The sequence below is a fragment of the Metopolophium dirhodum genome, chromosome 8, assembly GCF_019925205.1.
Source record: "Metopolophium dirhodum isolate CAU chromosome 8, ASM1992520v1, whole genome shotgun sequence".
Taxonomy (NCBI): domain Eukaryota; kingdom Metazoa; phylum Arthropoda; class Insecta; order Hemiptera; family Aphididae; genus Metopolophium; species Metopolophium dirhodum.
Genome location: NC_083567.1, coordinates 32002036 through 32029583, shown reverse-complemented (window position 1 = coordinate 32029583; position 27548 = coordinate 32002036). Strand labels below are relative to the sequence as shown.

General features: G+C 27.3%; 1 protein-coding gene across 5 annotated transcripts in view; it reads right to left on the bottom strand.

Moving 5' to 3' along the window:
• LOC132950750 (sodium channel protein 60E) overlaps nucleotides 1-26858 on the bottom strand; it is a 134582-nt gene extending 107724 nt beyond the window's left edge. For 4 of the 5 annotated variants that reach the window (XM_061022293.1, XM_061022296.1, XM_061022295.1 and 1 more), the window contains exons 1-2: nucleotides 26468-26858; nucleotides 18010-18332 (exon numbers count right to left, since the gene is read on the bottom strand). In XM_061022293.1, the coding sequence (XP_060878276.1) occupies nucleotides 18010-18285 (276 nt within the window). In that variant the 5' untranslated portion in view covers nucleotides 18286-18332; nucleotides 26468-26858. Of the gene's footprint in view, nucleotides 1-18009; nucleotides 18333-19318; nucleotides 19500-26467 lie in introns of all 5 variants that reach the window. The other variant, XM_061022294.1, reaches the window with a different exon arrangement.
• Between the last annotated feature and the right edge of the window lie 690 nt (nucleotides 26859-27548).

Below are 27548 nucleotides of genomic sequence, written 5' to 3'. Positions count from 1 at the left end.
AAAAGCACCCGGAAGAACAAAATAAACTTCAACATATTTAATATGTGACTACTTAATATGTGGGTACGTAACAAAATTAAGGAAAAACAGAATTTTAGTTTCATTTTTCACTGGTTGTTTATATTTGCATTTTCTATACACGATAAAATTTTCAAAATATTTTTATTTGTTTTGAACTGTTTAGAAACATTTTCTGGTTTCCAATTTTATTAGTCTTTTTAAATATTAAAAATCCTTAGTCACAGTTTTTATTTATAATCATTTAAAGTTCAAATCTTGACAAAATACGGAAAAATCACGAAAAATAGCAAATTATTTTGAGTTGAGAATTCATAAAAATTTTTCTTTTTAAATCTAAGATTTGAAAATGTAATACAAGATTATCCATAAGCTTATCTACCTTTATCAATAAAAAAATGTCTACAAGAAAGTCAAATTACATTTTTGTGAGCGTTTGAAATTCATATTTTTACAACATTTCATATTCACTCGATTTCTCGTGTAACGATTTTCTTATTTTGTTGTAATTAAAAAACGTATGACTGTAGATACTTGAAAATTTCACTGAATGTTTGTATTAGCATTTTCTATACACGATAAAATTGAAAATATTTAAACTCTTTTTGGGCTGTTTACGGACATTGTCAGTTTTCAATTTTTTTAGTTTTTTTTTCTATAAATATCAATAAAATTTTATTTGTTGGGTAGAAAAGCGTGACAATTTTATGCAAGGCTCATGGTATATTATTATAAGCATTTAAAGTTCAAATGTTGATAAAATTTAATAATTATGTTGTAGTTAATAATATATAAAATGTTCCACTTTTATAGCTAAGGATTTAAAATTGAAAACAAGCTTCCACGTAAATAGGTTATGTATAAATTACTTTATTCACAATAATATCATCAAATATACTTGGTAATATCATAGGCTGATTATAATAATTTGATGATTTGATTATAAATTTACGTTTTCGCTCAGAATCGTTTTTCTTATATAATGATATTATATCATTGAATTCAAATTTAACACCATCCATTACAGTGACCCACTTGTAACCTACTGTACAGCAGAGCGACATCTACTTACCCACCTTTTTAAGATTGTTATTAAATCTTTATTTTACTCATATTCATATTAATTTATTTGGTACAAATTTACTCAAGGTCAAAAATAATTAACATTCTCAATAAATTGTTATTTGTCGGTCATAAAACAAAAATATGTACCTATTGGTACCATACTTACCTTGGTGATATAAAAAACAATAAATAAAACTATAAATGAAACTGTAATACATTATAACATTAAATCAGTTATAAGAAGTGGGCATAGTAACTTAATCGTAGGTATTGAATTTTCAAGACTAATTTAAAATTTAAAATTATTGTGTTTCGCTGAAATACCGATTTTGTCAAAATTTGAACTCAAACATGTCTAAAAAGAAAAAAGTTTAAATTAATTTTCGATATATTTAAATTTTGTAAGAAAAACTTTGTATTAAATTTAAAACTTTTGACTTAGAAAAAAATCAACAAAAGTTGTCAAGTAGGTACCGCTTTGCGGTACATTAGAAGTGCTCCGTGTCATTGAGTAGATTACTGTAATGGAAGTGTAAAATTTGAATTCAATCGTAAATCATTATTGGCTTTGAAAACTATTCTGAACAGAGATGGTCTATCAGACTATATTATTAAGTACCTATATATATTACCATATATTTAAAACTCCTATTTCTATTCTAGTAAATTTCAAGTGTCAAAAAAAAGCACAAAAAGGGTTAAAATATTTTTAAAATTATACCAAGTATAGAAAATACTAATATGTACGTTTGATGAAATTATAGTATCTTCGGACGAAATTCACCCCCCCCCCCCCCAAATACAAACTAGATTAATTTTCTTACCAGAAAATATATTAAAGTTAAAGATTGAAGCATTTATACTACTCCAAAAGTTGGTGACAGACACAAATATAAAATCCACTCACGTACTGTAAAATCAATACATTCATCGCTTCGCTCTGAATCTAAAAATTCACATGTTATGTTCAATGTTGCTATAATTTAGTAAAAAATTGAATTAATGATGTTTTCTACTTAAAGTTGAAATAATTAGTTTATTATAATCATTGTTAGGCAAAATAACTAGGATTTTTGAAGTTTTAATCTCTTATTAAAGTTTATAAAGTTTAATTACATAAAGTGTAAAATTGATTAATTTATAATATACTTTAACTATTTGACTTACTACTTACTACTTTACTTACAAAAATGGTAGAATATACTTCAATTGAATAATGAATTCATCAAAAGGTGTCAATTAAGATCATGTTATTATTATTGATATTAAAATAATTAACATTTGACTTAGAAATAAACTAGTAACTGAAACTAATCAACGTATCAACATATTATGAAAACAAATGAAAACAAATGAAAACTCAATCATTGTTCATGATTAATTATATTTAATTTTGTTTAATTATTATGAAATGTTTATATATGGACTAGACCAATTTATTCGTATTACGGATAAACTTTTGTTTATTGTAAATGGTAAAGTAATTGAATATAAAAATTACTCTAGATGGATTTTGTGTTAAGAAATTAAGAAAAGCATAAATTGTAAACCTAACAATTTGGTTTACATAAAAATTATAAAACTTTGGACCAATAATCTATAGACATTACATACAACTCAATAAAAACAATTGATTTAAGTTCTAGGGAAAAAGTATGTTTAATCAAAGTTTCAAGTTTATGTGTTCAGTATTAATTGTTAAATGATAAATACACCATAAAAAAATTATAAATAATTTAATTTATATTGCTAATTATTATTTATTGTGTTACAAAATAAATTGTACTCGAAAACAATGGTATAAAGTATGTATTTAAGTATCTATGATCAATTTAAAAATTTTAAAAATTGTTTTTTATTTTGATTATTTTACATCAGGAAACACTGAAATACGGTGTGAAAAACGTTTTCAATAATGACACATAAGCCGAAAATTTTTTATGAATTAGAATCCTGAAAATAGCCGACAGCCAGTGAACATATATCAAGATTAAGTGAAATTCAAAGGAGCGTAACATTTCTTAAACACCATAACGTGACATTTTATACGTTTAATGTAAAACTAAGTGATTCTGCCTACATGACCTAAATTTCGAAGACACTTTTGTGTGTGAAAAAAAGTCGTTCACCAAGTCTACATCGAGATAAAATTCCATTCAATCTGTTAATTGGATATAAATGTGATAGTCAAAGATGTGATGTAAAATTCTAACACTAAGAGTATGAAAAATAAAAATTGATCATATTCGAGAAACAATAGCCATTACGTACGATCTCTGCAGGGGCGACGAAATTGCCAAGAATACAATTGAAATCAAGTTATACCATTCATTTAATTTTAAAAAAAAATGGCAGAGGGAAAAAATTTTTATTTAAATTCTATTACTTGGATAGTACTAGTAGAGACACTCGACGATTACTGACGTGGTCATTCTCATGATAAGTCAGTATAGATACGCGTCATATTCTATGGATAAATTACATTTAAAGTTTGCAGTATTCACTAAAATACTAAATACCAAATTACACACGGAGAGTAACAAAACTAATAAATATTAATTTTGAGATAAATATAATATATATAGGTAACCCAGAGATAGTTTTATACTTTTATATTACTCAACAGACTGACAACAGTCTACAGTCTACACAATCAATTTCATTTAATGCATTATTCGAAATATTACACTGCGTCACGGGTTAAATATAAATAGAAATGATAACAATTATTTTCTATAAGCTGGAGGTCTTGTATACTTTTGTAGGTAATCTTCTGTCAAACCATAGTGAGAAATAGAAAAATATTCTAAAATAACATAGCAATGACCAAACCATAAGTGACTAAATCGTATAAACCTAATGTATGCGGCAAAATATAGTCCCTTAAAGATAAAAAAACATACTAACAAAAGTAACAACTATTATATTTAAAATGGTCAAAGATTCAGGATTTGTTCTTTATATCAAGTGTACTTATCTCAAGGAAAATAGAACATAATACAGAAAAATATTTAAAGGGGCGAAAATCCGAGTAGTACTATTGTGAGATGGTAACACTTTTTATAAGATCATAATAATTGCTGTTATAATTTATATTAAAACTAGCTGATCCTCGTGCACTTCGTTGCCCGTAAAAAATCCAACTATTAAATGTTTCAAACTTTGTTCAATTTGTTATTTAATATTCAATGTAATAGGGTTTAAAATTCAAAAAAAGCGGAGACGGTGTGTCAGTCTGGATTTTTTATATTGTTATTATTAATTATTATAGCCTGTTAGTTGAATTAATATTATGATATTATTATTAATTTTTATTCGTTGCTCTGGCGATAAACAAAGCGTTAGAAATTAAAATCCTAATTTTAGCAAGTTTTCGTAATTTGTCGGCAGTTTGTCCTGTTAAATAACTATTGAGAAAATCGAAAAATGACTTCTCTAAACTACCATCTTGAAACAATTTGCTAAAAGATAAGGTACTATGTTGAAATCGAAGCACTCCTTCTGGTAGAAATTTTGTACACAGGATATAAAAAAAAAATTAAAAATTAAAAATAAACCCCATTGTAAAATCACTAGCTTCCTCGCTCCGCTCAGAATCTAAAAATTTTTAACAATTAATATTATAATAATATTGTAGTCTGTAACCAATAGCAGTTAGTTATAGATTATTATAATAATGTAAGTTGTGACAAGAATGGCAATCGTAAATCTCAATATCCTTTCTTAAATGTTAAATGAAAAAAAAATTAAGGGCAATTTATCGAGATAGCAACTATCCTATATTTTAAGTTGCACTAAATCGCACACATTGAGCATAATCTTATCGAAATCGGTCGAGTAGTATTGGAGTGCATTGTACGCGAACCCGTTGTACGCTTAATTTTTGTATGTATAAGATAAAATATTGTTATTATTTAACCCTTATTGTGATCCTAGATTATTTTATACTGCAGTCATTATTCATCATTCGTTTTAGAAGCTCGTATGAATAACAATCTATCTATTCTTGCAAGAAACGTGTGAATATTATAGGTGACACGATATATTCTATATCAACTAACCTTGACGCACCGCCCTCAGCTCGTAATCCTCGGGAAACAGGTGACGTGTTCCGTCGGACTGGAAGTGATGAGCTTCACAAACATACATATAATATGCGTACACGTATGGACCACAATATTGATATGAATTCACGGACTAAGACCCGAAAACAGATTGATCGAGAATCGAACGGACTAGAGAACGACAGACAAATAAATTTCTTCTTACCTACTTACCAACTCAGGAATGCTGGGTAATTCATTCAGCGTAAAACACTCATTATTTCAAAAACTATTAACGCTTATGAAAATATTTTTTTACATAGTTTTAAGCGTTTAAAAACAAAATTTTTCTAAAACAATTGTAGTAAGAAATCGAATTTAAGACGAGTAGGTAGTTTATGGTTTATAAAATATATGTACCTATTTAAAATTTACCTGGATGATTGTAGTGACTAGTGGAGTAGTAATTAAAGGGGTACTTTACAAAATGTTGGTCCACTGACCACTACTCTGCTCATCTAAACTTGAAATACTTATAAATTATAACTTCACCAAAATTTGATTTTTACAGATCGAAATACACTGAATAATATTATTCTAAAGTATATGAAATTAAAAATGTATATTATTGTCACCCAAAAGTATAAAATGTAAAAACATTATAACGATAAAAAATAGTAAAGACTATTGCTTTGTAACGACTTAAAATTATGTAAAATAAGTTGTTAGTGTTTTCTGAAACAATGAGCGTCTTACGTTAAATGGAGCACCCCGTATGCCGTAACAAATATGGATCATGGTTGCCGAATTTACACCACGGTAGAAGTGACGGGTTTTATACCACAGTCGTGGTGACCGGCGACCGCCATTGATAATATTATATGGTTAATGATATTCATCAATTCAGTCTCGACTTTTGATCATAGATAATAAAACAAGGAGTAGGCCATTATTTTCGTTTGAAGCAGTATAATTGTGGTCCCTAACTAATATAAAATGTAAATTATTGATCAAACATAATGTGGTGTGTAAATACTAAATAGATTTATAAAACCCAAATGAAACCCTCATAAAATAGTTGCATTAGTTAAATAATGGTTTCTATCCTTTAAGTTAGCCTTAAGCTCAACAACTTCAAAAATCTGAATTTAAGTGAATGCATAATTTATTATTAAAGTGAATAAGCACCTGCACATGCAAAATCTGAACTCGTATCTGATAAAGTATCTCATATAACCTAAAACAATTGACATATTCTTGTTTGTCAAAGAGACGACATTTAGAAAAATGTCAAAATATAGTCTGATTTTGACACTATCAAAACTATATTTTCACTCATAATACCTTGAACGCAATTATTATACCTTTTAATTCAACAGAATTCTATTTCCAACTGTTGTGTAAACATTAAGCCTGTATACCTACTTTACGGAATAATATTACCCATTAAATCACTTCTTGGCTCAAAGAAACATAATAATAATTACTTATTCGTTAAATTTAAAATATATTTTCAATTAATCATCAATAATGAAAATATAGCAACAACAAAACAAAACAACAATAGATTTTCATATAGGTTGACATTTTTAGTGTATATAATAGATACCTATATGTATTTTAAAAAACAAAAGGCGATAATTTTAATAAACGTCGTCGTTCTTGCAAAAATGAATGATAGTATTGCGTTTGTCATATTAATATTAAGCTAAATGGCTATTTTTTATGGGGTAAAGGGGTATGTAATTTCTGGGTCGTTTAGCGGTAGTAATAGTGGATTCGCTCAAAGAACTCCCAGCCGGCATTTTTTATAAAATAATTGCACAAAAAATTGTTATGTAAATTGTTTTAAACATACGTTATCCTTTTTATGGTAAAGTATATTATTTTTCAAACATAAAAGGGCAGTTTCGTTATGAATAATGGCAAAAATGAAATTGTACAATCAAATAAACCGAGAAACAATAACATATTATTATACACAAATATCGTGTGATTTATATTCATTAAACATCCTTAAATTATTAACTCACATTTCCTATATGTTTTTATTTATAAAATTATATTAATTTAAAACAAACATTTTGGAAATGTTTTCATAAATTTAGGTAGCCCTAGGTGAAAGAAGATAAACATGGTATATTAATAGGTATTTAATTATGTATCTTAACGTTAATAATGAATATCTGAATTGCTTGCAGATTAACTTGAAAATTTATATTTTATCAATTACATGGATGGTACTATTCTGTAAGGTACCTTAATAATAAAATAAATACATTTTGCTCACAAATTCTTTGAAATCATATTATTCTAGTTGTGCTAAATATTATTATAACAATAAATAACTATCAAGAAAAAATGCAAAAGTTTTAAATGCAACACTAATGTTCTGGTTAGATAATTGACACAATAAAAAGTTGTTTTATCAATCAATCGATAAATACCTATACTAGTGAAAATTAAAAACTAAATAAAATAATATATATAGGTAGGTATTAGATAGATACTATTATATATTAAAATATTACTACTATTATATTATTTGAATGTTAATTATAAACAAACACCGATTTTTAATAAGTTAATGGTACAAGGTGTATTTGGAATGAAATCAAATGGAAATTAAATTAATACAATTAAAATTATTCTCATAAATCCAAATTAGAAAATTATTAATAATTATACGTATGTATATTGTAAAAATGAACGGACGTACATTTTTTTTTGTATTTTGATCATCATAGCATCTCATTCAATTATAAACAGTAGGTAACTCAGTAACTCAATTATAAAGATTACGAGAACGACATTTATTTTATATCTGAATGAAACACTTTATTATTAATCATGTCATTTTTACTGATGGATATGATTGAAATGTATATATAATATTGTAAATAACTATACTTTTATTTTGATATATTTCAAATTTAAACATAACGCTATTTTACTATATATTATTATTAGAAAATATTATATTATAACATTATAAATTCTATAGTTACCCATATTTAACATGACGTTATAGTATATATTTTACCTGACATTACCTATACTTAAAATTAAACATTATACATTATACATTATATTTTGATTTAAATTATTTCATCCCTATTATTATCACCTAACGAAAATGCGCGATGAATCAATTTCAAATAGGTATGTATTTGTTAAAACTATTTGTCTCGTTTTTTAATTAAATCTACATAGTGTTTTATGAAATACCAAGGAAACACGGTAAAATAAATATAAATAAAAAACAAAATAATAATAATTCTGGAAAAACGATTGTATTTAGCAGATAGAAATGAAAAGCAAAAGGCAGGAAGTCGGGTGCCCGGGTAATTCACGGCAGCAACCCGGAGGATAATTCATCATATAAAACCCGGCGGGCCTAGGCGAGCCATGCTGCCTGAACAAAACTTGTACGCGACGTCATCAGAGAGACATCAATCACCAAAAAACCTTTTGCCAAAAGCACTGTATTCACACGCAACACGGGCAATGATCTATCATCAGCTTTATGGCGGTTTTCCCGTGAATACGTTAATAACGCCTCACCCCCGACCAAAACATGCTATATAGTGACAATTCTTGTACTAAGCATAGAATGTTTGGAAAGTCTTAAATAAGTACCTGGATATCCGAAATTTCGATACATTATTTTAATTTGAAACAATACATATTAATAATAATTAATACACCTATAAAAAAAAAAAAACAATAGTCTTTAGTAATATTGATATTTTATTGTTATATTTTAAACGAATAGAAATACGATTACCTTGCCAAAAGACAGTTTTCATATTTAACCACTTCATACATAAAGGTATCATACAATACCACAAAGTATTATGTTACCTTATTAAATTTTAGGATTTACGAAACATTATTTTTCAGATAAATTGTGAATTGAAGTCTTAGTATACTATATACTGTCTAGTGTCAATACTGTATAGGTAGTAGGTACTTATATCGTATACATGATCTTGTATATTGTTTAATGCTTATAACAATATAGAGATCTGGGAGACGGAGTGGCCGAGCGGATTAAGGCGTCGGTTGCGACGCGCACCGACGCCGGTTCAAAACCTCGGCTGTGGACAGCATTTTTCTTCGGGCAAGTCACCGGTGTCCGGAGAGAAGTGCCGCCATCCCCCACCAGGGCATGGCTGTCAGCAGATACCTACAGGTGCCCACTAAAAAATCTGCCAAACTAACAAACACACGTGTTTAAATCTACAGTACCCCCCCCCCCACAGTTAAAAAACCATCCAATGACCTAAGTTGCCGCGGGTTAATTAATAAAAAAAAAAAAATATATAGATCCGAGATATGGGAACCTAATCAGTGTGACTACAATAATTATCAATATTTTTAATGAATATCAAGTGAGCATTAATACTACGGAATAAATACTACAGCATTTAAACAATATACGCTATACATATATAAATTACATAAATACATCATCATAATAGTACTATACTAAGGTATTTACATATAGCAAATATAGATTTATTAGGAAATTAGAAAATTATTATTCAGTAAAAATATTAAAAATCGAGAGTTTATGAATACATCATTTTTTAATATTATAAACTTATAAAGTTATAAATAATAATTGTTACAATAACAACAAAGTAGCTTAGGTATATAACATTCAAATTATAAAATGATTTTAAATAATATAATATTTAATCAAGAGCTGATTAGTGTGGGACTTATGAATCAACTACATAATATACATATAAATAATGACATAGTGAAATAATCAAATAATCTAATATTAATTTTATTATTTAACTATGTAATAAGTTTATATTTTTTTTAGAATAACAAAAACAAAATATAAGTATGTGATAGAAAATTAACTGCATACATATAGATAGCAGCCAATAGGTAAAACATTTAACTAACGAAAATAGTGTGGACGTTAATACTGTTTAAAATTAAAATAATGATTACATGTCTGTACAAATTACTGCCCTTTGAAAAGGATCATTTTGTTATACCAATATCCTAAAGATTAATTAATAGGTACGTAAATATGTACTCATTCGTTATTAACTTTTATTTATAAATTACAAAATTACCAAGAAGACTATAAATGACTATAGTTACCATGGCAATAATAAAATATAATTACTAGCAACGTAACGCTTAACTTAATTTCATCTTTGCAAAAATGTTTTTAATTATTTAATTTATAGATTTATAACGATAAACGGGGTTACCTGTTACGTAATTGTTTGTATAGAATGAATATAGATACTATGTTTAAAACAAGTTTGATTCTAACAATAGTTCTGAAGATTCAACAGTGTCATTAAATATGTATAAACAAGCAAAGAGTATTTCGTTATTTTATCACCATAATAAATTGCCCTTAATAAAGCCTTTCTTAGAACTTTTGCACAGGTGGTTTCTATATGACTTTAAATCACAAATCCAATTTTAATGACCTTAATTGCACCAATCCTTCTCTATTTTCAAGCCACCACGATTTCGAAGTAATTTATCTTATATTGAAAATTATTGTGCTTATGGTGGAGATAAATGTGCATAAGAGTACATTATTTAAAATACAGCATTTATAAACAAATAACAATTTATAAATATAAATACAAATTACCAGAGGTATATTTACAACACTCGAAATAACATATTGGAGCCTGGGACCTACACAACTAATAAAACACAATTTAGAAAAATAAGAACATCAATGAAGCATAATATGAAATGATAGAACGACACTTTTTGAGTATTAAAATAACTTTTAATGAATCTTTCCAAACCTATAATAACAAAAATGAATTAAAAATAACTCATTGTTGTTTTAAACCAAAAGATATAAATTCATACTCATGAATTTATAACGGATTATCTATATGTGTATCCATTTTATTATGGTATCCAGGTCTAATTAAAATAGAGCCGGGTCAGGATGAGGCCAGGTGTGGTAAAACCGAGGGCCATACTATAAATCGCGACGGCAGTCCCCCACAACCTCTACACTTTCTATTCCACTCGTATATATTTGTTTGGCAATATTTTAAATCCCTTGACAATTACCCATACCAGCCCTGTTGCTAATTCGGCTTTTACATGTTCAAATAATATCGACTATACAACAATCGAATACGAATAATAAGTAATAACCAATTGTTATTTTAATTAAAAAAAAAAATCACAATATTTCTAAATTGAAAATAAATATGGTTTAGAATTTATGAGAATTTATGAGGATTTTCGATTGGACTTTTAAAAATAATTTAAATTACCACTTCCAATATTTAACACTGAATCAGTATTAGACCAAATATTCAATGACTTTTTATAAAAATTAAAAGTATAAAGTTAGATAAATATAATGTACAATGTGATTTTACATTACCACACCCTTGTTATCGTATCGAAGCTTTAAATAAATATAATTTACAATCTTGTAAAACTGTGTGTATAAAATATATTTGTATTTTAATAGTTTATATTATAACATTAATCGTTTTGTTTAAATTCTCTTTTTTTATGGTTAACGTAATAAATATAAGATGCGCGGTGCACCATTACACACCAACACCATCTACCACAGATATTGTCTAATACAATTCAAAAGAATTTCAACTATTCAGTTATAAATGAATACCTATATAGTATGACTATATTATAAGTAAATAGTAATTATTGTTAGCTAAAATATGTATCTTATATAGTAGATAATATGAGTACCATATATTGTGCGATACACAATATTGAATATACTGATATGTAGTCTACTCTTACACGATGAGTATACCTACCACGATGGTCAAAAGAAAAGTATATGGGTGTTTGGTGATATGGGTCACTGTATGGTTGATTCACTGATTCATAATCGATATTGTTCAATATTATGTGACATTGTTCATTTTTTTTTTTTTATGGTTCATTGGCAAGGTACGAGTTGTACATGTGTTTAGGAAACAAATTATTTTTTTATAATGCAGAACAAAAATATTTTAATAATTGTATTGTTGACATCTGATTATATATTTTGTAATAATACATATATTTAAATGATTGTTATATTTAATGTTAATAAAGTTATGCCATATATAATTCTCCAACAGCGTTTTAATGTGATAATAAATTTTATATGACAATTTTCATGCTTCCATTCATCTCTTCACACAAATTGACACATAGATACGTGTCCGCGTCTTTTTTTATGCATATTCCGTTATTTTTTTCAGAAAAAACCTTCCACATGGTCAATTCATGGGGTCATAAATTGTTCAACTGCCACTCCTCCGCTCTTGTATAAATGGGTTCCCCTATAACAAAACTGACCTTTTACGAACCACCTCTTCCAGTGTTTTTTTTTTTTTAATACTTTTTTATGCGTAAAAACTTCCACTTGTGAACAAAAACAACATTTATTATAATTTTTAACGTGTACACTTTTTAGAAATTGAAAAAGTTTCAATAAACACTATTGGTACCAGCAGGCGGTGTTTACGGGGACATCATAAAGTAATCCTATATGTAGCCGAATCTGTTATGTGATAAAATATAATTATATCAAAATACGCTATTTATACTATACGTATACATTTTTTTTACAAGACTTACGGGAACTATTATATTTTGGCACATATATCACATGCAAATAGTGACCTACATATCGAACGAGAGGCGTGTATTCAAATAACTTAATGTGTATGCGCCATGTCGCTTGTACTGAGTTCATAAAGCATACAATGGTTCTGGGGGAGGTACCTATATATGGTGACCACGTGCACCCTTCAACAAGTAGGCATATAGTTACAAAAAGAGGGGGTATTGATTTTGTCAATACGCCGTGACCCCTTCGTACTTTAATGCACTATTACCAAATACTTTGCTCCATATATAGATATACATGACACAACTTCGACATTTTCAAGGACCAAACAAGTGGTTATATTTTTTTTTTAAAAAACTTAAAAAAAAAACCTCACTAGTAAACTTAAATGTAATTAATTATATAGAATAATTATTAATTATTATTATTATTAAACATGTATTCAAAGGATGGAAGCACACTTATCAATACGAATACAGTAATACATCGTGTCCCAATATCACATTTTTAAAAGTATCCAGCTTTACTTATTTAAATTTAAATATCAATCGATATATTATAAGTATAAAATAAATCATTTGTTTAAGTCCACATACAATTCAAATACGTTTTTTTTTGCTGTAAATTCCATCTTTATAATTATTCAATTTTTACTTATTATAATTTATCAGTTTGTATCACAAAACCTTAAACACCCACTTCACCCACTTATATTTTAAAATGAATCATTTTAATAACGCTTGAGTTCTATTTATATAAAAATAACTATGAAACATTTTAATGAATTATAAATAACAAATATAGCTAAAAGAATTGTACATATTTTATATAATTTCATATTAACTTACAAAAGAAAATCGTACATAAAAAGATAAAATAATATTACCTACTAACGATAATATTTTTAAGTGGATATTACAAACTAATTCTTAAATAGTGGGAAAGCTAAGAATATATTATATAACTAAATACATTATTTGTGTTTACGATAATGATAGTTAAAATTGAGATACTTAGAATTGGTGTGCAATGAGATAGCCGATAGGTAAGAGTCTTTATACTTAATATATGTATGTTTAATACAATCCATTTCATTTTAAAGATGATTCTAACATGGTTTAACCAATACTAGCGTGATTGATTTATAACTACACGCATAATTTCATGATAAATTCAAATATTTATTTCTATACCACAATCTTTATTTGTATGTAATTTTATTATCAATGAAATAATTAATCAATAAGAAAAATAAGCACATAGTTGTACAACTAACAATGAACTCTAATTAAAATTATAGAGTGAGAAAATATTCTACTAACCACCCAAGCTGCTAAATAAAAAATAATATACTATAGGGATCTCCCATATTGAACGACGCAGGATATGAGGTCATCTGGTTATGAAGTATGAACTGTTGAAGGAAAATTTACAAATATTCAAATCTTAAATATTATAGTAAAATACGAATAAGTTGTTACCTACCATAAACTTTTTAAAACTTTAGAATTTTACTGTTTTAAAAGTTTTAGTATAGTTTTACAATAGTTCTATAAAAGAGAAAAATTCGAGTTCTTTATATTATTTTTGTATAGTATGTAACTTCCTTTTTTTTTTTTACCTCCCTGTATTTCCAGTATTCTTTAAAGCATCTTAAATAATGTGATTCGTATTTCACCATAGTAATTTACGGTAGAAAACATTTGACCAGAATTTTGGAAACATGAAATTATACTGGCGTAATTACCAGCTGTCACCAACAATTACCTATACGAGACGTGACTAGCTTACAAACGGATCTTTTTCCTCATGACAGACAACTAAGCGAGGCAAGAAGAAATCTTTTTTTAAGTGACATGAACATATTATCATAAAATTTTAACTAGCATCATTTTCCATTTCATAATTTAATTTTATACCTAGTTGTAAAAAACAGAGAAAAAATACAAATTTTAGTTTAAATAATTATAATATATATATATATAATTTGTTGGTTTAATGCTTAAACAAATTATACAAAATATGTTTGGATCACTAAAATGTCTACCTAGTTCCAATATTAAACAGCCAGCAGATTCCATCGTTTAAGGTATCGAGTTTCATGTTCAGGCATAAAGGTCTGTTTAAAATAAATAAATAATTTAAACTATAGTCAATCATTGGACTTTTTACAAGCACGCGATTGCAGTATGCAAAAAAACATTTCCAATACTTCCTACATTGATATACCTAGTCAATAATGGTTTAAATATTTATGTACCTATATAAATGCAATCATTTTCTTGAAGAGAAACAAAATATAGGCTCTAATCAATTTATAATACTGTGAAATATTTAAGAAATTTTATTCTTGTTTAGAATTGTAAAAACGTAAATATATGTATTTATATTGACTGTTATTACTATAATGAAACAAAAAAAGAAATGTTATTGTTCTAAATTATACTAAAAGCATGAATTGCGACAGGGGGTGTTTTATTTTATGATTGTTATTTTACCACTGCCATTTTCATCTTTAAATAAACGAAATTCTGGCTGAGGAAGTTCAGTCCCCCGTATATTATTATATATTCATGAAAATAAAGCGTTATGAACACTCGCCCGCTGAGCCCTATACAGGCACCGGTCGGTAGATTTTGTTAGCACACGTCAGGTGCACGAGAGTACCTACTCGTATATATATTATTTTATATTATTACTTATTATTTATTAATACTAGTTATTGAAAAACACGAAATTTTCGTAAAATAATTTGGTTTCTTTTATTTTAAACAATCAAATGTATTTTTCCGGGAGATTCGGAAATATATAATATCATTTCTATTATACCTAAGTGAACGTAAATATCGATTTTTATTTTCTGATACTCTCAAAAAGAAATACATTTTAAACATGATGTTTAAATGAAAATTTAAATAAATACTTTAATAACTCTCGTGACTGATATATGATATGACAAAAGTTTATTCGTACTATTTTTTAGATTTTATAAAATAAATTATTATATTTAAATGGTTTGAAATAATTTACCTAAAAATATTGTTTTATTTGTACATGAATCAAATAGAAAAATAACTAATTTTTAATCGTAATTGTTTTGTCATTTAGAAAAAATAAAGAGAAAAGTGTAAGAATGTCTATCTAATTTTATATTTTAGTAATTTACAGTATTAATCACGTAAGTCCTTAACATTATTTAAAGATCACATTAAAAAAAAAAATTCTTCACATACTAGGTTGGTTACTATTTTAGGCAAGGGTTATAAAACAAAAACGAAAATTGATTACTACCAATCACATTCTAAACATTTTTGGCAAGGTTTCAAGCATTTTTTGTGTGAAGCAATAGGTACGTGTTCTTATGATGTTTTTATTATTTCAATTAACTCTTTTTGGGGAATAGAAAAGGTACTCAAAAAGTTTCGAATAACATTTTTAAAGACCAAAAACTAAAAACGAATAAATCAAAAGGCGAATTGCAAAATTAAATTGTTATAAATTTAGTAAATTTGACAATTATTTTGAGATTTCAGTCAAATGAAAGTTTTGTATTATTAACTCGCAAAGTCTATAAAACATTTTGAAATATTAGAAGGTATACCAACAAGCGACCACTATTACTCTTATTTCTTAACATTTATCATGATATTATTTTACAACAGGTACTCAATGTCTGGCTGCTAATTTAATATTTGTCTGTGTAAACTGTATACTATTATTGCAACTATATAGCACATATTATTATATAAGTTGATAACAATTTAGAAAAACTAGGAAAGAATATCATCACACTGGTAAAATGCTCTCCAACCACAATTGAAGATGTTTATTTATAAATGATAAGTATGACTTTTTCATTCCATCTACAAAATATCAAAGTCAAATGAAACATCTAAACGGGAATACCTAATAAAAATAAGATTCCGACATTCAAGATATCCACTCAGAAATATTATACTTGATAGTATTAATAATTTATTGAAAATGTAAATGATAATACTATGTTTTATTTGCACATATATTTTATTTTAAATACAAGAGTAAAATCGTCTAATTTGTTACTTATTTATTTTTAATAGTTTCTATAATAATGTTTATTATGTTATAGCCTATATTATCAGATTATATAAAAATCAAGTAAATTATAAATTTAATATTTTGTGATTATACTATGTTGTTTTATTAAATAAATGAATCCAGAGAAATTAAAAATTGTAATTTTGTAAACAGATATTAGAAGTCAAAGAGTAATAATGAGTCATTAAAATTAATTATTAAATGTTAACGGCTTGTCGCTTGTGAGTGGATTTTTGTAATATAAAATTAATAAATATCTTTTTTTAGTGTAGGTACCTAATATTAATTTATTTTAAGGGCATTTAATTTTATTAAAATATATTATTTTATTAGAAAGTCATAACTCTTAATATATTATATACAGTATATACAATATACATATCTATAAATTTATAAAATGTTTTAAATGTTTAATTTTAATCATGTCAATTTTTTTCTTCTATAGTTCTATCGTATTTTATTTTTTATTTTAAATTGCTGTTGTTATGTTTTATTATACGCAAGCCTATACATTTCATTAATTATTTTTAAAATGACATAAGGTATAATTTTTTATTTAACGTCGATAAAGGTATGAAAAGGGTGGATTGGATATAAAGATCTAGGCTGGGTGTTCGTCTCGCCACGGTGCAGGACGCATGAGGTATGGTGATTAAGCTAAATATTTTAATTATTAAAAATATGATATATCATGGCGTTCGAAAGACGATTCTTCAAGTGAGCCTCGGATTGGTGTGATGTTTGTATAGGGCGCTTTAAAACTTTTAAATGCTTATAAAAAAACCATTAGCCTGCATTTTACGATATTTTGGACAATACATAAGTTTTTAAGAAAATTAGTTAAAATTATGACAACAAAGTATATAAAACTAAAGTGCTACCCCAGAATGTAAGCAAATAAGACTATGTCACCAGGGTGAATGCATTACTTTAAAAAGTTGAAGTCCCTATTAACAAATAACTACATTCCGAATGGAATACACAATCATTTAGGACAAAACAATAAATTATTTATAACGTTACAAGATATAAGTAACACAAAATATTATAGTCACCTAAAAACTGTAATGTTGTATTTCTATCGTATTATATCGTATCACTAACCAATAACAATTATTACAATTATTGTTTTTACAAAAAAATAAATGAAAATCACTATATAGAAAATAAAATAAAATATGATTAAATTTCACTTACCTCATCAAATATAAAATTGTCAATTTCTTCAAGTGGCATGCCATACAACTCACTAGGAAACGGCTCAAATTTGCTGGGTAACACAGATCCATCTAACACGCTCACTTTATTTCGAGTTTGGTAACCATACCCGACAGACGTTGAAACGTGTTGTCTGGTCTCCAGCGAATCTTTCGTTAATGGCCGAACTTGTACTTTAGGTTCTGTTGGGCTAGGTGTAGGTGGTTGCTGGCGACGACTTGCCAATATTGTATTAGGTAAACGGATTGGTAACATGATCGGAAGATTATATTTCACAGGTTCGCGTTCGTACAGTTTATTTCCTAAAATAAATAATAAACTATAAATAATATTATTCTTCAACTAAATTAATTTGATTAATAATAAAATGTTCTTATCCAACTACATGTTGGTATGAACATATTTTAAAATGAAAATTATAGATGATTCCTAGTAGGTACATATTCATACTTTAGTATAAAAATTGGTTCTAGATTGGACCAATTATTATATACTATAATATTGTAGGTACTGTATACTCATAAAAATTCAAAACCACTTAATCGCCATTACTTTGCAATTTATTCATGAAAAAATAACATAGTAGAAATTATGAAACGATATACTAAATTTCCAGAGATATAATTTTCAGATTATTTTTAAGACATGTGTAATATTTTAGGTTCATAGAGTAAAAATGTCATGTACCTATCAGTATCATATTTGGTTTTTTTAAAATTTTTTTCATGCAAACGTCCCATTATAACGATTGTAAAGCATTAATATTGTTGCATGATAGTACATATTATATTTGTATGATGTTTATGATATATTATATGTTCAACGTAAGTTTTGTCCATAAGATGATTTTCTGGAAAAAAGAAGAAGATAAATTAGCTCCGAGATAAGATTTATATCAATACGTATAGCGAGATATCCGGCTGAGAAACGTATCCCGAAAAAAGTCAATAGTATACTGTACACTGTAATGTGGCGTAAGGACATAAGATAGTACCTACCTATATAATGAGAGGAGGCAAGGACGGGGCAGATACCTACACACACGCCATGTTGGAAAGAAACGCGCCACACCGATGGACACGATAGGCGACGCGGTTGCTAAACGGTCGGTCACGCACTTCGCACCTACGGGATTACGCCACGGCGGGAGTGTGTAGCGGGCCAGAGGGTGAAACAATGGTACCGAACTCGTACATTAGACAGCTTAAGAAAGATATACTGACGCGTTGCTGCCTAGCTATACCTGCCATGATGCACTCAAGAGATTACCAGACGACCGAATACTCACTACGACGCCGCGCCAAGTCTTGCTATAACAACAGGTCTGCCCGGTGGATTGCGCTGTGGAGTGATGAGATTATATAATATAATATTTCGTGCGTTCATTTCGCGGGTTTTCGCTCGATCGCGCATGTTTTTTTTTTTTTTTTTCTTATATTTAGCAACATTTATACAATTATTGCTTCAGTCTATTATAGGTATATACAAAACAATAATAATAATAATAATAATAACGGTAATTTTTAAAATCAAAACCATAGTACATTATACATTTACGTTTTAAACATGTGGAAAAAAGGGGATAGCAGGTTACCATTCTGCCGTACGCAGGTGTCGAGTTTATCTCGTCATCGTACAAGTCACTGTAAAGTATGTGTTAATTTCGAAGTCAACAATAAATTATTGTATACGATTATACGAAAAACGCTTCTGAGCGAAGACAGACCGTCAGCCTATATTACTAAGTTTACTTTATGATAACGTTATATTACTATTAAACTATTGAAGTAATTCATTTTACTATTAGGTAAGTAGAAATGATTTTTGCCGAAAAAATTCAATTTTAAAATGTCATTGTATGTATAAATAATAATAATATACCTAGGTAGGTACGTTTAAAGTTTCAAATAGGTCAATTATTGTTATTTTTCATTTAAATATCTAATATGATCGAAATTCGACTTTAAAATGTCTATAAATAAACTGTAAATACTTATATATTTTTAAGATTTTTTGATTTCAAGATAAACTACTTATGAGAAAACTTATATTACGTTTTCATTCCCTAGCTATAACATTTAAAAATTACAAAATGTAAATTATTTAAAGTTACAAAAGCCTACAAAAAAAAACTTGTCTATGTATCTTTAATATTTTAAAAAGCTATAATAACAACTTATGAGGAACTTGGTATTACATTTTCAAGCTTTCTGACTAAAACCAAAAATATTAATAGACATTTATATAAAAAATAAAAATAAAGAAAGGTAGGAAAGTGGGTGCCGCTTTGCTGTACAGTAGGTATCGAGTGGGTCACTGTAATGGATGTGTTATTAAATTTGAGTTCAACAATATAAAATAATTGTATACGAAAGACGATTCTGATAGAAAAATGAAAATAATCTGTCAGCCTATATTACTAAATATATTTTACGATATTATTGCTGTTAAATTCACTTATTTCACTATTATTAATTCAGTATTTTAAATTAACTGTTTCCGAAAACATTGTATTTAAAAATGTCATTGTGTGTATAAAACATAATAATACACCTTAAGTGTTTCAAGTACTCTCGAATGATATTTTTAAATTACATCAAAATAACTAAAAATTATTATTTTTCGTTTAAATTTCTAATTTCTACCAAATTTGAACTAAAAATATCTATAAAAAAAAAACTGTGTTTATATAATTTTTAGATTTTTTGATTATATTATAAGTTACAGTTACCTATGAGTTATGAAAAACGTTGTAATACATTTTCATTCTCTATTTATAAAAATTAAATATTAAATCATTTTACTAATTTTACTAATTTAACCACAAAATAGTTTACAAATAAATGTGATTTTGACGAATTCGTTCAAAATTCTAACTTTAAAAAATATCGTGACCATGTATTTTCAAGTTCTTTTAATTAGTATATAAACAAGTTATAAGATACATTGAATTCGATTTTCAAACTTTTATACCAAATAAAAAAATTTATACTTTTATTTCTAATTTGTAGGAAAAAAACCAAACAATTTTCAAATTTCTAATTTCAAATGTCTATAAATAGCTCAGAGTTATATAATTATAATAAACTGTATCGTGTACAGAAAATGATAATATAAATGTTGGATGATAATAGTTTTCATGCATCTATGGTTATTCATTTTTGAGTTTTACTAAAAAGCAAAATCAATTTCTTCGAAGTTCCTGATATAAATTTACGTTTTTCCTTAATTGTTTAGATTCTGAGTGGAGCGATGAATGTATTGGTTTTACAATGATGTGTGTTTCTTATTTTTTTTTATTTTTGTGTCTGTGTACACGTTTAGTAGTCAAAATAATGCTTTGATTTTCAACTTCAGTATCTTGTTCGATGGGAAAGTGCATCTAGTTAGTACTTTTCGGAGGTCAAAATTTAAAATTCCTAATAGTTTTTAAAAGCGCCCGGAAAAACAAAATAAAAATTAAAGAAAAACAGGAATCACTAAAATTTGACAAAATCGATTTTAGCTATTAGTGTAACTCTAAAACAAATGTTCGTAAATACATGCAATTTTCACTAAATGTTTATATTAGCATTTTCAAAATATTTTGACTTGTTTAAAACTGTTTATGGACATACTCAGTTTCCAACTTTTTTAGGTTTTTTTTCTAAGAATGTCAATAAAACTTTATTTTTTGGGTAAAAAAGCTTGAAAATTTAATACAAAGCACCTACTATATTTTTACAATGACAAATATTAAAAATCTTTAGTCACAGTTTTTTTTACAAGCATTTAAAGTTAGACAAGTTTTGACAAAATACGGGAAAAACACGAAATTTAGTAAATTATTTTGAGTTAGAAATTCATAAAAAATTTTCTTTTTAAATCTAAGATTTTAAAATGTAATACAAGATTTTTCATAAGTATGTCTACCTTTATCAAAAAAAAAATGCCAACAAGAAAGTCAAATTAAATTTTTATGAGCGTTTGAAATTCATATTTTTACAACATTTGATATTCACTCGATTTCTTATGTAACGATTTCCTTATTTTGTTGTTATTCAAAAACGAATAACTGTAGATACCTACATGAAAATTTTACTTAATGTTTATATTTTTATTTTCTATAATTCTATACACCATAAAATGTTGAAAATATTTTGACTCTTTTTAAGCTGTTTAACGGACCTTGTCAGTTTTAAATTTTTTTTTTTTCTATAAATATCAATAAAATTTTATTTTTGGATAAAAAAGCATGAACATTTAATGTAAGGCTCCTGATATATTGTTATAATAGCACTTAAAAAATATTATAAATACATATTTTTACAATTTTTTTATGAGCATTTAAAGTTTAAATTTCGACAAAATTTATCAATATTCAAATTTAATAATTATTTTGTAGTTGAAAATTTATAAAATGTTCAACTTTTGTAGCTAAGGATTGAAAATTTGAAACAGGGTTCCACGTAAATAGGTTATGTATAAATTACTTTATTCACAATAATATCATCAAATATACTTAGCAATATCATAGGCTGACTGACTGTTTTCGCTCAGAATCGTTTTTCTTATACAATGATATTATATCATTGAATTCAAATTTAACACCATCCATTACAGTGACCCACTTGTAACCTATTGTATAGCAGAGCAACATCCACTTACCCACTTTTTTTTGTTTTGTTTTGGAGAGTAATGTGAATTTAAAATGTTGATCTCTAGTACCAACTAGGTCCAATTTTTAAACAGAAAATATCCCTAAAGTTAAAAATGTATGCATTCTTTCTAAATGTATACAAACACAATTAAAAAAAACACACTCATCTTTTGAAAATCAAAATAAGAACCTAAAATTGGAAAATATCAAATGTCTCAAAATAGTTCAAAAAGATTCAAACTATTCTACCATATGTAAGAAATGATCATAAAAACATTTAGTGAATATTTCAAATATCTAAGGTTATTTGTTTTCGAGTAAACTCCAAAAAAACAAAATCTTTTCATAAAAACGGCCGTTAATTTTTTTTTTTGTGCTGATTATTTTGGAGAGTAATGTAAATTTTTATTTTTAAACCCCCCTTCCCTCCCCAGCCTCCAATACTCTACCTGAAACCACCACCAATGTTGGTATAATGATTTTAGTTGAGATAAATTTCCGTATAATTGTTGGTTTGGATATAAAGAATAAAAGTTTGAAAATGTACCTAATCAAACTTAAGTAGGAATATTTTTAGATCCTTCATGAGATGGGATCCAATAGTAGATGACACCTATATAGTAATATTGATCCTGGATAGAAATCTTTATAATAAGCATATAAGATATATTTTAAGCAAATACATAATGTACTTTTTCATTAAAAAATATTAATCATTGTATTAAAAAAATCCTTATTTCGTATTTCATATGGTTTGTTTCACATTTTTCCTTTTATTGTTACTTTCTATACAAAATAATGAGAATTCTTTTATTTTAATTCTGAAAGTGCATCTTGCTCACCGTTTTCCTAAATGCAAACACATAAATGATAATAGTTTAGCTTTTGATAAATTCTAATCAAATACCGAAAACCATTAGCTAACATTTCAATTTAATAATAACTTATCTGCTACATGATTAAACTTATATTTATATTTTATATCTTCGCTAAATATCTAAACAAATTACAGAAGAGTAATGACATATTTAAAAATTAACTTCAAATATTAAATTTACTAAATTCTAATAAAACCCATAGTACAATTTAATATGAAAGTATAATCATGTCTTTAATACTTATCAAAAGTAGTTAAATACGGTAATATTTAAATAAAAACAATTACCTAGGTAGGTATATTAATTTTTTATAGAAATTCGTTTTTTTATTCTTATGACCTCAAAAACGTATTAAGTTATTTTAATATTCAATATAAATATACGTTATTTATATTTATAATAAGTTAAATAGTAAATAATGCATACAAATAGGCATATTTAACTAAAATTAACTAAACAAGATCCATTGTAATTACTAATTACTATTACATATTTCTTAATAAAATTATAATGATCATCTGAGTATCATCACTCAAATCAAGATTTTAATCATAAAACTAAATAAAATATAATTATATAAACAATACATTTTAGAATTATAAACATGAAAACGAAAAATTAATTAATGAAATTTGTTGTTGTTAACATAATAACTAATAAATTAATGACGTTGTTTATATACCTATATTATTAAATATAATTTTTTTATTTTACAATGAAAATACACCTATAATTCGTATAACGACTAACGAGTAAATAATGTCATATATTAAAATATTATCCAAACCTTTATATCAAAAATAATAATAATTGGAATGCAATATGGATAGGTCAAACAAAAATATTCAACAGTATTAAAAAGTAAACTGATCATCAGAATATAAGATCATGTGTTTAGAAAATTGTTTATTTCATTAGTTATTATCTTATTGATGTAAGAAAATATTGAAGAAACGTGCTAAGAATACATTTTACTTATATTGTATATTGTGTTAAACTTATCGTAAACATAAAAAAGCCAAACAGGAAACAGATACGGGTAGATGAACTAACTTGTTTTTGAATATTGCAATACAAAATAAATAAAACCGTTTGCAATAAACACGGTTGTGTTGTAAATTCCATCGTGGTTTCAAAGAAATCGTATAATTTAATAAATTACGCTTTGGTAAACTGGCCGATAATTTTCTGATTTATTAAAGTAGAAATATACCTACTGTCAGTAATACTCAGTATTAAATTTCTGATTTAAAAAGTTACTGCACGAATGCACGATATACTTCGGCGTACTTATTCTATGCTTAATAGCGGTCACTGCTTATTATTTACATGACAAAATAAATCATAACTCTAAATGAAATTTGCAAAATTCCCCTCGATCATTATTCCACTTAAATTGATATATTATTATAGTTCAGTATTAAATATTTGAATATAGTATAACTCATTACGACATAATTAGGTATATAAGGACGGTTATATAACTATATAAGTACTTTGTAAAATAATATAGTGAACTAAGTTATAAATTATTTATTTTAATATTCTTTGATATATTAATAAATTAATTTTTTTAAGTTTTGGACCACTAAAATCTATGCTTTTTGAATGGTTCTTATTAGCGTTAATTGTGACAGTAATAAATTATAATCAAATTCAATGCTACCCTTGGTATTAAAATAGTTTGTAAGACCCTACGTATTTAAAAAGTATATTATGATGCACTAAATTATTTAATCATGTACGCATATGAAATAATAATAAAAGTTAAAAACTAATAAAAAGGTATACTACTAATATTAGGCATTTCACTATTATACACATCACTATCTTGCGCCAAGATGAGCGAAGCAAGACAAGTGTTTTGCGTCCAGTCGTAAATAGAGACCGATACGACCAGGCTTTATGTACCTATCCATTTAATTTGTAAATAATACTAATACCATTACGGTATTTTAATACTTCCGTAATTCAAACTTGTTTTTCCCGGATATTTAAAAAAATAATAACTAATTATATAATGTTTAAAAAATATTTATGTAATTTTCTATGGATTTTTTTTAATTATCCATATTCCTTATATTTATGGATATTAATTTGAAATGGAATCTCTCTCTTTTTTAAATAGCAGCATCTGCAACTAACTTAAGTCTTGTCGAACTTTAAAACTTTTAAAACATTTTACTGTTTTAAAATGTTTTCAGGTACGTACTTAATATTTTTTCTTAAAATATTTACATCGAAGAACATAGACGTTATATAAAAGCTAGTAACTATATAGCTTTCTCAGAATTTAAAATTATTTTTAATTTATATTTATACCACCTAGTAGATGTTTAATATGACAAAATACGGTGGGTGGGTGTTGTATCCAGTCTCGCATCACTTACATTGTCACAAGACAGTATAGTTTTCGTCATAAATTCAAATAAGGAATGATAAATGATATTGTATTCGGAAAATAATTTTGAAAGAAGTTCGGTTCACTTGTGTGAATACTGTGTTTTTATTTGATATTTTACAGACTTCAAATGCTTGTAAATTATTTTAAGTAACAACTTTTAGCAATTGTTTCATATATAAAAAAAGAATTATTATCTATTGGATTAAAGTTCAATTTTATGAAACAAAGAGCGAACATAATATAAAAACGTACGTTGGGATAGGTAGTTATTATAAATTAAACGACGATAAGACAAAAGATTTATATCAATAATGACCCGGCTCAATAACTACACGCGGAATTCACATATATATTTTCAAAAGAGGGGCTTACAAAATAAAAAGCATATACCAAGACAGTAACTTGCCTAACAGCTCACAACTAACTTTCGACACTCAATGGTAATAACCAGTAATTTATAATTGATACAAAACAGACAAAAAATCAATCACGTCAAAAAAATAGAAGAAAAAGAACCTTTAGTCCATTGATGGCTGAACGCTATTCTCCCGTCATCGCCGTTGTCGTCGTCGTCAACGATGACCAATAAAGTCCCCTAAACAATACCGGAAGATTTCCGGTAAAATCGTGGCATTGTATCGGAAACGGTGACACGAAACCGCGAGGATAAACGAACAGCGGACGACGGTCGAGATATAACATATTATTATTATTATTATTATCGTTGATATCGCCGGCGGCAACAAGGAGAGGAAACGAGCGGAAAACCCGCGGCGGTGGTGACTTCGACGGTCATCAACAAGTTGCGGGCGACGGACGAGGCGGGGAAGCGGACCGTCTGCGGACGACGGGACGAACGCGAGTCGACGAACGCAGAGCGTACGCGTACGGCCACCGCACCATGACGACTACTACTACTACTACTACTACGCTGTACTACGGCGGCACTAGTATTTTATCTGACCGGCCCGCTGCCACCGCTACCACCCTCCCAACCCCAGAAGGGAGGTTCAGTGAAAGAGGAAAAAAATTTTTAGCGCCGCCAGACGGCGCGCACAAACCCTCCCCGACAGCATATACCCCCGGTCCTAACCACCCCTCATCTCTCGAAGCTCGAGCACATATATTATTATGTATGGGAAAGCAGGTGGGTGGGTGGGAAGGCAGGTAGGCAGGTATATATGCGTATAATACGAACGCGTTATATGAATATTGCATGGGCCTCGCGCGCGTCGTACTTAGGTTCCACGACGACGGCGTATCTAAACCTTGCCTCGGTGCAGATCGCTATTTCCCCCCCTCAGAACTAGTATATTATAATATACTATATAGGCTAGTCAACTGCAGTCACCACTCACCACCCGCACCACCACCACACTGCACCGTCACGGCGTTAATCATTTACACTTGAAACTTTACATTACACACACACACCGGGGTTCGAGGTTTTCTTAACACTTTTTTCATAATAGTATCATTCACGCTATTTGTTCATTTGTATTATACCTCTCCGGCCATTATTGATATTATAATATTTTCCCACTACTGAATACTTTAGAAGTTCGTGTACACACCTACAGTGGCGTAATTTTGGTTC